Source organism: Sarcophilus harrisii, chromosome 4 (assembly GCF_902635505.1).
Source record: "Sarcophilus harrisii chromosome 4, mSarHar1.11, whole genome shotgun sequence".
In the NCBI taxonomy this organism is placed as follows: Eukaryota; Metazoa; Chordata; class Mammalia; order Dasyuromorphia; family Dasyuridae; genus Sarcophilus; species Sarcophilus harrisii.
The window spans coordinates 105,562,857-105,579,326 of NC_045429.1; the positions used below are offsets into that span (position 1 = coordinate 105,562,857).

General features: G+C 36.4%; 1 protein-coding gene across 3 annotated transcripts in view; it reads left to right on the top strand.

Moving 5' to 3' along the window:
• HHAT (hedgehog acyltransferase) overlaps positions 1–16,470 on the top strand; it is a 479,576-nt gene that overhangs the window by 94,474 nt on the left and 368,632 nt on the right. For all 3 annotated transcript variants that reach the window (XM_031937309.1, XM_031937308.1, XM_031937310.1), the window contains exon 7: positions 12,391–12,562. In XM_031937309.1, coding sequence (XP_031793169.1) covers positions 12,391–12,562 — 172 coding nt within the window. The remainder of the gene's footprint in view (positions 1–12,390; positions 12,563–16,470) is intronic.

A 16,470-nucleotide genomic window follows, 5' to 3' on the forward strand; every position in this document is an offset into this window, starting at 1 on the left:
TTCTGTTCCAACCTCACTAATTCATGTAACTTAATTGTGCCAGTGAACAAGTGAGACAAGACTATAGGAACTTCTCATCCAATTCTTTATTTCCTGGGACACACATTTATACTATAACATATATACTATGGAGACAAAAATAATTATAATTTTGTCTTTTACTCTGATAGGCAGTGTGGCAGAGAGTTGGCCTCTGATCCAGGAAGACCTGATTGAAATACTGCTTTTCACACATTCAGAAGTCCCTGTTTGATCAGAAGCAGGTCAAAACACTCTGCACTCTAAGAGGCAACTGTCTGATTAGAAGTTTTCAATCTACATTGGCAGAGTGAGCTTCTAGTTCTAAGAGTTCCCAGACCAAAGAAATCATAGGTTCATACCTCTTCTTATTACATTGTATTGACAAGTTTAAATCACATAAAATAGTATATAAAAATGTACAGATTAATGTTAAATCTTTCTTGTATTAATTGGGAAAAGTTCATATATAAAATGTCTCTTCAGTCAACAAGCATTTATTAAACATTTTCTATATGTTAGGCATTGTGGTTGGTATTAGAGATACAAAATGAAATAATTCCTAATCTCAAGGAACCACTGGGAGAGATTGTATATGTATAAAATAAATATGCACTGAATAAATACAAATTAAATGCAAGCAGTTAAATATAAGGTAAGGAAGGAAGACAACACTTGTGGGAATCAGGAAAGGTTTTGTGTGATTAAAGAAGTGAGGGATGCTGTGAGACAGAAGGAAGTTAATTTCAGCCATGAGGGAATGGCCATGTAAATAGGAGATGGGGTACTGTACATATGAGATAGTGAGAAGGCTCATGTGATTGAATTTTGAAATGTGTGAAAGGGAATAATATTTAATGAGGCTGGAAAGCTAGCATTAGACCAACTGGTAAACTGTAAAAGGCTTTAAAAGCCAAGAAAAGGGATTTGTATTTTATCTAAAGGGATAGGAAACAATAGGGAACCAATGGAGTTTATGGAGTAATGGAGTGAACTGATTGGATCTGTGTTTAAGGAAAATCACTTTGATGGCTGTCTAGAGGATGAATTGAAATGGAAAGAGATAAGGTAGACCAAACCAATTAAAAGCTATTACAATAGGTGGGAGATGATGAGGGCCTGAACTAAGGTGGTAACTAAAGGAGTAAAAACAAAAATAAAATATAAGATACGAGGTTGTAAAAACAGCAGTTTGGGAACAGCTTGGATATATAGGGGAGGGAGAATGAGTAGCTGAGGATTGTTATTGTTCACTTGTTTTAGTTATGTTGATCTTTCTGTGACCCCATCTGGGTTTTTTGTGGTATATTGTTTCCTTCTCCAGCTCATTTTACAAAGGAGGAAAGGAGGCAGACAGGATTAAGTGACTTGCCCAGGGTCACACAGCTATTAAGTGTCTGAGGCCAGATTTGAATTTAGGAAGATGAGTTTTCCTGAATCAGAACTAGTGCTCTATGCATTATAGTGCCATTTAGGTGCCTGAAGTTGAGGATTAGACTGAGATCATGAACCTGAGTTCTAAAGATAGTGGTATTTTAGACAGAAATTTCTAAGTTTGATAGGAGCATGATTTTTTTTGGCGGGGGGGGAATATAATGAATTATGTTTTGAACATGATGAATTTGGTATGTCTGGGGTATCTGGTTTCAAATGTTCAATAGGCAGTTGGTGATGTGGAACTGAAGTTCAATAGGGAGATTGGAGCTGGGTATAAAGGACAAGGATCATATGGGTACGTGTACAGACAGGGGACATGATATGAATGATGAGTCAGCAGAGAAGATTGAAGAATGATAAGACATGTAAGAAGAAAACCAAGAAAAAGTGGTATCACAAAGACTCAGAGAAGAGAATATATATACAGGGAGAATGTAGTTAGCAGTGTCAAATATAGCAGAGAGGTCAAGAGGATTGAGAATTGAGAAGAGACCATCAAAATGGTCAATTAAGATATTGGAGAGAGCAGTTTCAGTTGAATAATGAGATTGGGATCTAGAATGTAAAGGAATGATGAGTATGTGAGCTGAGAGCAATTGGAGGGAATAAATACAGGCAGGTTTTTTTCCCCTAGGAATTTAACTAAGAAAATATGAGATAGAAGATAATAGCTAAAAAAGATGGTAGGATCTAATAAAGATTTTTTAAGAATCAGGGAAACTTGGGCATGCTTCAGGGCAGTAGAAAGGAACTAGCAGATAGGAAGAGGCTGAAGCTTAAAGAGAAATTTATATTCTGAGAATATTGCCAAAAAAGTTTTTCCTCTTAAAAATATATAGACTCCTAGTCCAGGTTCTTAATTTGTCAGTAGTTTGCTTTCCCATCATTTAAACCCTTACAATCATGTAAACCCTTACAGAACAGTATATGCTTTTCCTTTATTGTTATTATATTTTCATAGCCAACCCCTTGAAGGTAGGGGCTATGCATAATAAAAATTCAGCTTTCTTTTCCTCTTCCAAGACCCACAATATCCCATGTTCTCTAATGTAAGCATAGCTTAGCATGATCAAAAAAATATTGAATTGGAATTAAAAGATCTTGATTCCAGAGCTAGTTCTGCCATTTTTTCTTATGAGATAAAGTAACGCATTTTCCAATATCGAAGAGATAAAACCTGTAAGCTTTACTAGTCCTATTTTCATAGGGTTGAAGCTTCAATATACAAAGCACTTTCAAATTCACTTTCTGATTTTGCATTATAATAGGTAAGTAGGATAGTAATATTATTCTCATGTTAAGTTGAGGGAAAAGGTAGGGGAAATGAACTGAGACTGGAAAGATCCTACAATTAGCAACTAATTGAACTAAAATTAGGATGCAGATCTTTGTGCTGTAGGTCCAGTTCTCTTTCTTTTATATCTCTGCTTTTCATTGTAAGGGTTCTTTAAATAGGTTTGTCTAAGAGCATGAGGATGGAAAAAGAAGGTTTTGGCAAGAACAGAGTTGTTGTTGACCTTATAATGTTGTGTCATGACAGTGAAACCCTTTGGTATATATTGCATTTTAGACCTAGCAATTTATAATATAGCTTACTGCCTGAGATATTGTCTAGGGACATATGATACAAGGAAAGATATCCAGACTGATTGGGAAAGCTGTTTAGTGAGGATGAGCCTTTCACTTCTCTTATCTTTAGTTACTATGTCTATAAAATCAGAGGCTTTGTCCAGATCAGGTCTCTTTAATCTGGGGTCCATGATTTGTGTGTGTGTGTGTGTGTGTGTGTGTGTGTGTGTGTGTGTTTAATATTCTATAACTATTCAACATAATTACTTTTCTTTGTAAACTCAGATATTTTATTTTATGTATTTTATAACTTTATATTGAGAGGGGATCCATAGGTTTCATTAGATTGCCAAAGAGTTCCATGACAAAGCAGTGGTGAAGAACTCTAGCCTAGATGAAAGATGGCTTTTCTGGTATTTTTATTATTTGTTATTCTATGAATCACCATCACTAGGATGGATGTTTTGAATTTTTTCTCCAGCAGAGGGCTGAGATTTTTGTTTACTACTTAGTACTCATAGAACTCACAGGAATCATAGACTTTTAGGTCTGAAAGGAATCTTACAGAAAATTTACATTGATATAATTAGGGAAACAAAGGCATTTAAGCTATGGGGATTGGAAGGTAACTGGTACTTCTCATTAACAAAGTGAGAATACCAGTCTTTTTCCTGATATGAAGATACAAATGTGCAATATATAATATGAGGAGATAAGATCTTTATTCTGCAATTCTATAAACTGCTTCTTTTTCCTATGACTATAAGGTGGTGTATATCGACAGGAAAAAGAAAAAAATCCAGATGAGATGTTGACACTGTAGTAGAGCAGTGTAGTTCTGAGGAGTCCAGTTTCCTAGATAACTTTCTGTTCTGTTTATGTTCTAGTATCTTCCCTTTATTGAATTTTTTTCTTTTTTGTCCTGTATATAACTTGTTTGCATGTTGTTTGTCTCCTTTCATCTTTATAGCTTCAACTTGCTGTACACTCTTTAGCACAAAGTATGTGCTTCATAATTATTTATTGACTGACTAGCTTTCTGTGCTTTCTATAGCTGGTAGATAGTACACATTCCATGTACCAGTGGTGAGTGGAATCAACTTTTCATACTGTTTTGTATGTTTTTAGTGTCTCAACCTCAGGTTGGGATCCCTGCCTGCTCCAATGATCAGGCCAAGGTGGGATAAGCAGACAATTTTAGGACACTTTTTCTAGACCCTTCCTCACACATAGAGGTGATCAGTGTGATCCTTAAAAAGCTGCTCAGACACCTGGAGAGCTACCACATCCCACTTCTGCTTCCAGTGAGAAGATGACCCTCTGGCCTGGGCTGCTTGGGTACAGGGTTGTGACTACAGCTCCCAGTGTATACACACCTGCTGCTTCATCACTCACCCATTACTACAGGGCTTTGAGGGTAGAAATGGTCAAATGATATGGTGATGGTACAGTGATGTCTTTTGATTCAGGCATTAAGTTGATTTAAGTGAGGCAGAGTTGTACTAAGTCATCAGCCTCACTCTTTCAGAGCCACCACTGTCCAGTGGCAGGATTGAGTCATGATCATTGGTGATGACTTAAGATTCAGTGGGTGACCTTGATGTCTTCTGTGTCTAAGCACATTTTAAGGATGGAATCAAAATCAGTTACTGCACTGATGGTAAATTCTTCAACTTGAAAAGGTTATAAGCCAAAACTAAAATAGAAGGAGTATTGGTGCATTATTTTTTTTGTTTGTAGATAATTGTGCCCTCAATGAAGCCTCTGAAACTGAGATGCAACAAAGTATTGATTGATTGTCTGCACTTGTGCTAATTTTGGCCTAAAAATTAATACCAAGAAAACACAAGTCCTCCATCAGCCAGCATCACATTATCCATATGTAGAAACACCAGTTACAGCAAATGGTGAAGTTTTGAATGCTGTGGATAAGTTCTCTTACTTTGGCAGTATACTTTACAGGGTTGTCCATATTGATGATGAGGTTAACACAGGCATTGCCAGAGCTAGCTCAGTGTTTGGGAGGCTCTGAAGGAAAGTGTAGGAGAGGAGAGGTTATTAAAACTAACTACCAAACTGAAGATATACAGAACCATTGTGCTGATCTCATTTTTGTGTGCCTGTGAAACCTGGACAGTATACCAGGGGTATGCCAGGAAACTGAATTGCTTCTATTTGGATTATTTTAGGATGATTCTGAAGTCACCTGGCAGTATAAGATACTAGACATGGAGGTCCTTTCTCGAATTAAACGGCCCAGCATTTCAACTCTACTGCAGACAGCATAACTCCATTGGGTTGGCCACATTGTTTGAATGCCAAATATATACTTGACAAAAAGATTATTTTATGAGGAACTCACATATGGCAAGAACTCACAAGGTAGTCAGAAAAAGCAATACAAAGACATTCTTGAGGTCTCTCTTAAGAACTTTAGAACTGATTGTTTGACATGGAAGACACTGGCACAGGACCATCCAGCATGGAGTGCCCTCCTTAGAGAAGGTGCTGTGTTTTATGAGCAAAGAAAAGTTGAATTATCTCAAAAGAAACTTGGCTCTCATATAGTAATATCATTTTGGTCCTCTTCAAGAACCAAGGACAGCAACCAAGTGGCACCATCTTGGGGAGTGCTATACTTGGGAATCAGAAAGACTTGAATTAAAATGCTTTCTCAGATACTTTCTAGCCATGTGACCTTGGGCAAGTTATTCAACATACTCTTTTAGCCTCAGTTTCTTTATTTGCAAATTGAAAATAATAATAATAAAGTATCTACCAGGATGTTATGAGGACCAAAGGAAGTTATATTTAAGGTGATTTGAAACCCTTAAAACACTATATAATTTATTTATTTATCCATTCATTTGACTATTTGTACATTTATTTTTACTTTATTTGGCTTCTCTAGTGTTGTGTGTCTTTGTTTCCTCAAAGTCTTGTTCATGGGGTAGGACTGTGACCTGAATAACTAAGCAAGAGCTACAGGGCTGGGTTTATGGTCACAGGGCAAGATGAAGCTGACTTGCCTGTATGACCACTACCTAGAATTAAGCTGAATTAATCAACTCAAATTCCATGAATTCAAATATCCAAAAGAAAAATTGAGAGGTCTTGGAATGGTGCAAGTTAGAGGCCATCTATGGGTTAGCCATTCAAGTTTGGTTCTCCCAAATGTTATCACATAGAGAGGCATAGACTCATAGAATCCCAAGGATCAAGAGATTTTTCAGAGGTTAACTAGTCCAGAGCTGTCAAATTCAAACAGAAATGCTCACTAAAGTGTTATGGCTATATTACTAATAATGTAATGTATTAAAAATATCTATGTTCTATTATATTTATTAAATATTTTTTCAATTACATTTTTATGTGATTTGGATAGTATCCAGGAGAATTATACTTGGTGGGCTAGGTATTCGACACCTCTGATCTTGTTCAATCTTGACCAGGACAGAAATCTTCTCTTTCCTAATGCTTTGTGTATATATGTAGAGTAGAAAAGCTTTTCATCTTTGAGAGCTATCCTTGTTAACCAGTAGAACATCCTGAAGAGAGTGAAGGGCCTAGATATTCCTTTTTATTCAGCTTACATGAAACGAGGTTTTTATAATAATGTGCTTTAAAATGCATTTTGCATATGAGTCAGTGTGTGGTTTTTAGTCTAGCCCTAAATCAGAGATTCACATTGATGACATTTTCAAATAGTTTTAAGATCAACTCTCTTCCTCACTCCTCCATTCTATCCCTTAGTGGAATATCTCAAATGGAACATTGTGCATGCAGGCAGGAGAGCAGCAGGGCTCATTAGGTGAACTGTATGCTGCCTGTTTATTCCTCCTGCAAGCTTGACAAGGGATAATGCTGAATTTTAAAAATAAAAGGGATTTGACTAGATTGAAGGTATAAGTGCACCTCAGTAATTACAGTGACATAAAGGCAGAATTACCTTCCTTTTTAAGGCAAGAGAATGAAACGTTAAATTGTTTACCTTATCGAACTGTGATTTACGTGATTTAAGAACACCCATTTTTGCTTTTCTAAAAAAGAAAGCATTTGGATTATTCTGGTGGGAAGTCCAAGACCTTTCAGGTAGTGACATATGCTTATGCCTTATTAAATGTGGTAAGGAAATTCTGCCTCAGGTGAGGAATGAAAAAGTCATTATTGGTAACTAATCAGCTACAGAGCATGCTCCAAGGTCCCATCTTAATTGCATTTGCTTGTACTTTTTCAGCCAGTGGGGTTGGTAGAAGCTGTGGAAAGTAGTCTTTTGGTACAGGCTTGGTATATGATTGACTAGAGTGGAGAAGCATCAGGGATGGAGAGATGTATTTCCAGAAGAATGAATGGACCATTTTATCCTGTATCACCCTCACAGTTCATGTCACAGTCAAGTGCCATCTTTTCTTTGGATGAATGCCAAACTCATTTCTAGATGGTGATGTGTAAGTACCCTTCAGGTGAACAAAAGTTCTGTTATAGCTACTTATTTAGAAATCCGAGAAATATATTTGGTGTAGGAGAATTCATCCCTCCATATTCCTCTGGTCTTGGACTTTTTAAGTAGTACAATCCTGTTTTCCCCATATAATAGGATTTAGACCTGGAGAGAATTTTAAAAATTATTTGGTCCAGGTGAAGCTCCAAGAGGTCAAATGACTTGGCCAGCATTATGTGGATGATAAGTAGCAGGGCTTATATTAGAATCCAGGCTCTCCAAGTTCAAATTTAGATTTTGAAGGACAAGATATGCCATTGTATTGGTTTTAGCTAATCTTATTGAAGGCAAGTGAGGAATTGGACCACATGATCTCTGGAGATCCTTCTCTCCCATCTTAATCATGCCATTTCCCTGGGCATCAATCTTTATTGGTGACATATTTATAGTCTCTTAACCTAATGGCTAGTTTGTCCGTAATCATTCATTTGTGACAAATTTTGCTTACAGTTTGCTTACAGTCAAAATGAATCTGACTTGGCAAGTCAAGAAAACATGTTGAGCTTGTTTCCCGAATAAATCAAAATTCTGTATGTAGTGCAAAAGGATGTAATAACATATGTTGTGTAATGAAGGAAGAAGGTATGGAACAAAAGTGATTAACAGGGTGGGGAAAAGAGCTAAGTTCAGAGATAGAAAGACAATGAGTTCAATCACTGCCTTCTGGAGTTTTAAAAAGAATAATAGAAGTGATTATTAAGCTTCCTTCAGTGATTTTTGAAATATTTTGAGGAATAAGGGAAGTCCTTACAAGACAATGTTGTCCTAAGAGGATGTAGTATGGAAACCGTTAACCAGTGAGCTTGAATTCTATTCAGGGCAAAATTCTAGAATATGATATTAAGAATCTGATTTGTGAGTACTTAGAACTTAGGGAAGTAGTCTTCAAGTCATTTGGCTTCATCTAGGGCAGGTTATACCAGGCTAACCTCTTTTTTCCCCCCACAGAATATCTAGACTGACAGACAGCTTGGCTCAGCAGGTAGAGAGTTAGCCTTAGTTTGGACAATCTAGTGCTTCTGACACGTGCCAGATGTGTGATCTTGGATGAGTCATTTATCCTATTAGTGCTCCAAATGCACTGCAATTACAAGTGGCAGAATAGTTGCTCATCAGTTTTGGTAGGGGAAGTTTACTCAATGGGTAACTCTTCACACTGTAGAAATTGGAATGGGCCCTAGCAGGATCTTAATTTCTGCTTTGGCAGCTGATTGCAGGGGGCTTTTTGTTGCCCACTAAGTCAGGTGTAGGAAGTTTGGGTCTTGCTGAGTGTTTTAAGGTCTGAGGCTCCAGCAGGAGCTTATTAGTTTCAACCAACAATTGAAGAGTTATCTCCCTTGGAATGAGGCAATCCTCGTCTTATAAATATCAGGCAAGCTTCTCTGACCAGGAGAGAGGGAGTTTTTTTTGATGTTTCTTAGTTGCTTTTATAATAAAGCTGATTCCTTAAATGAGTTTGATCTCTTGGTGGTTTTTACTTATCTAACCTCAAAGCTAATAATAGGAGTAACTAGACTGATAATAGATCAAGAAAATACTATTTTAAGTTCGGCAAAGTTTTTGACAGTCTCTCATTCTCTCTTTTGTTTTAGTTGATTTTTTTTTGTCATGTCCAACTCTTTTTGACCCTATTTGTGGTTTTCTTTGCAAAGTTCCTGGAGTGGTTTGCTATTTCCTTTTCCAGCTTATTTTATAGGTGAGGAAAATGAGATAAACAGGGCTAAAAGACACAAAATTAGTGATTCCGGGCCCAGGACTCTATTCATTGTGCTATCTAGTTGCCCATGCTGCCATTCTATACTTTTGTAAAGTTTAAAACAGAAATTTTGTAAAGTGTAAAACAGAAATTAGTTAGATAAATTAGTAATTGATTGAAGTAACCAATCCAAAGAATTAAATGATTTAATGTCAGTGCCAACTTTGAAAGAGGCAGATTGTAATAGCATGCCTCAGAGATCTGATTTGCTCTAGTCAACATTCTTATTAATTAGGGCCTAGATTGCAGTTCCTTTCCCCAAATCTGCAGGTAATAGGAACCTTGGGAGAACAGTGAACACATTTGATGAGAGTTATCATGATTTAAGATTCTGACAGGCTAGAATGATGGGGCAAATTGAATATGATAAAATTTAATATGGACAAATAATTTATCTTGAGTTCAAAAAGCCAACTTCATAAGTTGATAAAGTTAGAGTGGTAAAACTAGACAATGACGGTTTTTGTGGATAAGATCACAGGTTTTTAGTGAAATGTAAGTTCAATTTGCGTCAGTAGTATGTGATGACAGTCCAAAAAAAAAAAATAAAAAAGCTAATGCTGTTCTTGGTTGTATATTGAGAGATACCAGACACAGTGTCTAATATGAAAGTGTTAATGGACCTCCTCTACTGTTCAATTTAGGGCTCTACATTTTAGAAAAGCTATTGGTCCCCTATTCTAAAGCATGTCTTGGAGAGAGATAACTAGGATAGTAGAAAGAAATGTCCAATGAGAGAATATGACACATGAATATGGGTTGAAAGAACAAGGATTATTTGGTAAGGAAAAAACATATTGGGGTGGGGGTCAAGCAAGATTGCAATTTTTGAAGTGCTTTTGAAGAGCTATGGTGTGAGAAAAGAATCAAGGTCCATTAGGTTGGCTCTTCAGAGCATCACTAGAGACAATGAGTTGAAAATTTCAGGAAGGATAGATACAGGTTTGAAGAATTTTCTAACAATGAGGATTGGCTGTTAGTGAAGTAGATTTCTTGTGGGTTCTCCTCCACTAGAGATCTCTAAGCAAAGACTGGATAACCATTACTTCCACATGTTAGCAAAAGGGCTTCTAGTCAGGTGTGTGTTAAATCATAGCAATAGTCCATGAGATCATGTCTGACTCTCAGATTCTACCATATGGTCTCTATATATTTTCAGGCAATTGCAGAGCCTTCTCTGTAGCTGGTTATTAAAACCTCCACTTGAGGTGAATCAAGGTAAACTGGGAGAAAAAAAATGAATTTATTTTCTTTGAAACTGGTTTCTTTTAATAGTTTTTATGAATTTACATTTTTAAAAGAAAAGGTAAAGGCAAAGAGCTTTCTTTGGAACAATTAACAAAGCTGATGATAAAAGGTAGAAAGCTATTTGTTAAGGGTATTGTAATGCTACTTATCTAGCCAGGATGACTTAGCCAGACATCTCTCTGTGGGAGGACAATTTACAAAAATGATTGAATGTGCACATTTTTAAATGGCAGAAAAATAAATGTACCAGCTTCTAGATCTCACCTTTCTTTCTGTGGGCAATGTCACTCACCCCAATTGCAGTGAGGAGCCAATCCCTGAATGCTTCAGGGAGAAAGAAATAAATTGCTTTCAGACTTATGTCCCCTAGAAACTTGTATTTTTTCTTGTTTTATTTAACGTCTTAAGCCCTAATTATCAAATGCTAGATCTTATCCTTTATTCCTGCACTACTTAATATCTTCAGAGACTCAAGTTCATCATTTATTTATTAGCGCCGCCTCTGCCCTTCAAGACAGCTATTAGTTTAATAAAATCTTGTCATCTTTGTAAAATTCAGAAAGCAGGAGGGTGTGTGTGTGTGTGTGTGTGTGTGTGTATGTTGTGTAGACAGGGTTAAGATTGTGTTTCTTCTAGATAGAAATGAAAGAAATTTTGTATAGAATCTCAGGATGGATTTCAGAATCTATGGTTTTCCTTATTTGTGTATCCTCGTCATCTTAATACCTCAGAATTTGGAACTAAGCCATTTTAGAAATTATTTTTTTTCTGTCTGCATTGCTGTAAGTGTTAATATGGATTCACTAGAATGTAGAGGAATACCAGTGGTAAGCCATTTCGAAATAATTTTTGTTTGGTTTGAATGTCATTTTATTTCTCCATTAGATTTTTTCCTTTGATGCTTCATCATATTATGGGGGTGCATCTGGATAACTGATGACTGTGCTAATAGAACATAAGCTCTAGCAGGTTGTACCAGGCAGGAATGAATTCAATGACCCTGAAGGGGATCATCACCAGAATGCCAGATTACAAATACAAAATCTTCTTTTTAGTCTTCCCTTCCATATCCACTTTTCTGATTTTCTTATAACTTACATCCTTCTACCCAACATGATCCAATGACATTGGCTTCCTTGCCATTCCTCAACAATAACCACCAAGACACTCTCTTTCCCAGCTCTGCATTTTCAATGGTTTTCACTCAAGCCTGAAATATTCCTCCTCATCTCTGCCTTCTGGACTCCCTGGCTTGCTTTATATCCCAGCTAAAATCCAACTTCCTCCAGGAAGCTTTTTCCGATCTCTCTTAATCCTAGAGCCTTCTTTCTGTTGATTATTTATTAGCTTATTTGTCTTCAGCAAGCTGAAGATCAGGAACTCAGCTCTCTTGGAGGAGAACAAAAGAGACATAACATTGATACATCTTCATGTATGTGCCAAGTCCAGCTCCTACCTTCTGGGCTCAGCTTTTCCTTTCTCAGGGTTTGGTTTAGCAGTACAGGGACACAAAGATACCAAAAATAAGCGTATTTTGCAGATGAAAGATAGTAGCATTTTGGGAAAGAGTGGTATGGAGCTAAAGGGACATATCCTGGGTATAGCCTATAGGAATTAGTCAATGATTGTTCATTGATGTGATGCTGTGGTTAACTTTAGTACAAAGTTTTTAAACCCCATTTGTAGGGGTTTTTTATTTGATTTCATCGAAAAGTCCCAGAGCAACCTTAAGTCTTTATTGGGAATAACAATAAAAACACTTGTCTGAACATTTAATGAAAAAAAAGTTATTAGAGAAAGTGCTTGGTGTGCTCTTTTAAAAATGCATACTCCAATTTCTTCTTTCATTTCCTTTTTTTAGATGAAAAATCAAGAATCTTATTCCCTCAAGATTAATCTCCGCATTTTTGTCTTGGGAGCAAGTCGCCTTCTCTGCTGGTGGTGGCTGGCTGAACTGATGATTCATTTAATGTACATGCATGCTCTGTATAGTAGCAGTTTTCTTCTGGAAGCTGTATCTTCTTGGGCCTTAGGTAAGTAAAAATAATTATTGATTGACATTTGTTTTATTTTTTTTAAATAATGTCTTAATTTTTTCTTTTATATTACTGACACTTCCCAGTAATTATGTAGTTTTTCCACTACCAAGGACCTCCCCTATGTATAACTTTCTTTTCATCCATTTTGTGACTTGTTTTAGTTATTCCAGTTGTGTTTAACTCTTTGTGACCCCATTTGGTTTTTTTTTTTCCATTTTCTTTTTCCCATTTGACATTTTCTTGGCAAAGATGCTAGAATAGTTTGAGGTTTCCTTCTCCAGCTCATTTAACAGATGAGAAAATTGAGGCAAACAATGACTTGCCCAGGATTAAACAGTAAGGATCTGGGGCTGAATTTGAAAGATCTTCCTGACTACAGATCCAGCATGTTAACTCATCTGCTGAATCTTCTGATTAGCAGCACACATTTCTCAGATATTTCACTCAAGTCCTATAAAGATATGATATATCCAGAGATCAGAGACATGCTAGCAGACATAGGGGTGTCACAATCTAAACTTTTGGTTTTATTAGTTTCATGCTCTAACCAAATGAGGTAATGATTTATAGCTCTTGGATGACCAACATTACCTTTGGAAGCAAACCAAACCCTTTGTTGACCTAGTTGATGGAAGTGAGAAAGTTATTGGGACAGGTTCTATATTTCATTTGAGTTGGTCAATCTGTAGAGTCCAATCAATGAGATATGTCTTAGGGTTGGATATGGGGTGAGATAAAGTGGGAGGGGATCCTAATTCTTTTCAGTAAGTCCTAAAACTATCCTAATACTTTTGAGTAGGTTTGCCCCTAAAAACTACCAGTGGGGAAAAATTTTCACCCTTCCTTATTTTTCACACTAAAATTACATCCAAACTTTCCTACACTTTTGAATTTATACAAAAAGATGATATCCAGATGGACTTGCTTCATTTTTTTCCTCTCCCGGTAGGACCTGTCAGTAAGTTATCCAAATGTTCACTTGGATTGTGTTCCATATCCTGAACTTGAGGCTGTGTAGCCCAGGTGGGAAATGTGTTACCTATTGAGTAGATAAAACATCACCCTACTTTGGGAAACAATATAATTTTGTTACCTTTCATCAAGTTCCAGATATTTTTCTATCTTATTATATTTTTTTTTTAAAAGAAGAGAGATGCTTTAAGCATATGTTCTAAATTTCTGTAGCTGTACTTTTGAATTAGGGATAACTCCAAATGCCTGTAATCTTCTTACTTTTTTAGCATCTCAGCATCTCCTAGCTTTCTTCAAGGCTTGGTTTAAATGTCTTCTCCTTTTGGAGGCTTTCCTGAGTTCCTAAGATACAGGTATTTTTTTTTCTCCTTAAGATCACTTTATATTCAATTTAACAAGCAATTCTTAAGGCTTACTATATGCCATAGAAAACATGGAATAATTGCTAAAGGAACAGCACAAGGCCAAGAGCACTTGGGTTCAAATTCCTGAAAGGTAGAGACAATTTTCATTTTTTTAAATTTGTATTTGCATCCAGACTAGCCTAGGGCTGTTGTATATGACAGGTCCTTATTAACTAATGCTAGTTGAATATGTTTTGAAGGGCAAAGACTTTCAGAGATACTGGACTTTTTTTTAGTATCTCTGTTTTTGAAGTAACAACCTTCAAGTTAATTAGTTTAGATGTGGCTGCTGTTCTATGCTTTCCTGGTTCTGCCTACTTTGCTTTCTAGTAATTCACAAAAATCTCCTCATGCATCTCTGTATTTATTATATTTATCATTTCTTGTAATCCAGTAATATTCCGTTAAAGTCATAAACTGAAAATTGCTTAGCCATTTCCCAATGCATGGACATCTAATTGTTTGCCTCTACAAAAAAGTGCTACTCTAAATATTTTGGTACCTATGGAAGATGTGATATTTATTAAACTTCTGTTCTGAGCAAAGCTCCATGTGAAGTAGTGGGAGAAATACAAAGAAGAATGATGTATGTTTCTTGCCTTCAAAGATGTTATAGCAGAGGTAAAACAGGGACAAGATGACTGTAAGACAGTAGAATATTGCAATTGTATAAGAAAAGTATTGACAAAGTACTTTGAGAACTCACAGGAGGCAAGGGATCACTTTCACAATGTGAAAATCTTCTTGTAGAAGGTTATGTACACTTTTAGTAATCTTTGAAAGAGGAGATATTGAGATAGTTGCAGAGTCAATGAGCATTGACCCTGAAGCTTCATATACCAGACCCTTTAATTCTAAAGTAATTATTTTCCTTCTTTGGATGAGAGTGGGAGGAGTTAGTGGGAATTAGAGAGTGATTAGGTAAAGCTAAATGGCGCCATGTGCACAGAGCATGGGGCCTGAAGTCAGGCCAACTTCATCTTTCCCTAGTTCAAACTAGCCTCAGGCACTTGTTAGTTGTGTGACTCAGGACAAGTCACTTAGTCCAGTTTGCCTCTCTTTCCTCCTTTGTAAAATGAGCTTCAGAAGAAAATGACAAACCACTCTAGTATCTTTGTCAAGAAAACCTCAAATGGAATCTCAGAGTCAGATAGGACTGAAAAACTACTGAAAAGTAAAAAGAATATAATACTCTTTCAGCCTTTAGCAGTGCATCCATTTATATGTGGTGATTGAGAAGTATTAATTTACATAATTCTCACTTGTTATTTACATGGTTTTATTATCTTTAATGTCTTTTTTTTTAATTAATGGTACTTGCATCATCTAGTAATAAAGAGTCAGGAAGGAGAAGGGAATTGAGGCTGATAATTGCTTGCTTGATTCTCCAAAAGAGCCTAAAATGAACCTTGTAAATGTAGTGAGGAGCTCCAAATCCATAGTTCTTAGAGTTTTTCAGTGGTTAGTTGTTAAAAAATATTTGTTAAATTCTTGAAGGGTTGTGTATTATTTGGTAGGCAATTGAGTGGTATGGGAAATTTGTAGGTTAGCAGTGGAGTGATATTATTACATATATGAATTAGGAAAATTACTTTAGCAGCATTGTTTAGAGTGGGATCAGAGGTTACAAAGACTAGAGATTTATAGAGAAAGGACTGTCCAGGTGAGAGGTAAAGAGGGCCTAAATTAGACAGGTGACTATAAGAATGGAAAGGAAGGGAATTTGAATTATCTAGGAGTTAAATGGAATTTAGCAATTGATTGATATAGGACTGGGTGAAGGAAAGGGAGATTTTAAGTGTGATTTACTGGGAAAGTAGTGGTATCAATATTAGCAACAGGCAAGTTAGAAAAAAGAGGCAACTTTGGGAAAAGATGGTAAACTTACTAAAATACATGATGAGTTGGAATGGCCAGTAAATAGTCATTGAACAATTAGAAATGTGAAACTGGAGTTCAGGGCTAATGCTATGCCACAGTCTCCTTGAACTGTTCTACCGCAGTTTCCCTGAATTATATCCCCATTGCCCTGAGTTAGTATGCAACCCCCACCTTTTTTCCTGTCCATTAGGGCTGTATTACCCACTCTAAGCATTCCAAAAGATAAGATATCTCAGTACCTCATTGACATCTTTATTTCTGTTTGTTCAGACATCCTGATTCTGGCCTTCTAGTTAATAAAAATTTATAGTTTTCATCCCCATCCTGCTAGAACCGAATTTATGGTCCATCCCTGAAAATTCCCACTGTTGCCTCCTGCCTTTGTTTCTCTTCTTACTAGAGTCCTATAAAAAACCCTGGTAGTCTCACATTCACCACTAGATACTTTGAGATGAGAGTCCTGTCCAGTCAATCAATTAAGCTCTTCAATAAATAAAATATTAAAACTCTCTAATCTTTATCTTGCCTCAGTTTCTCCAGCATTACATTAGAAAAAAAGCTTTGGGAATCATCTACATGGAAATAATCATCGAAACTACGGAATCACTGGAGATTCCTAAGTGAAGAAGAATCAATCAATCAAAG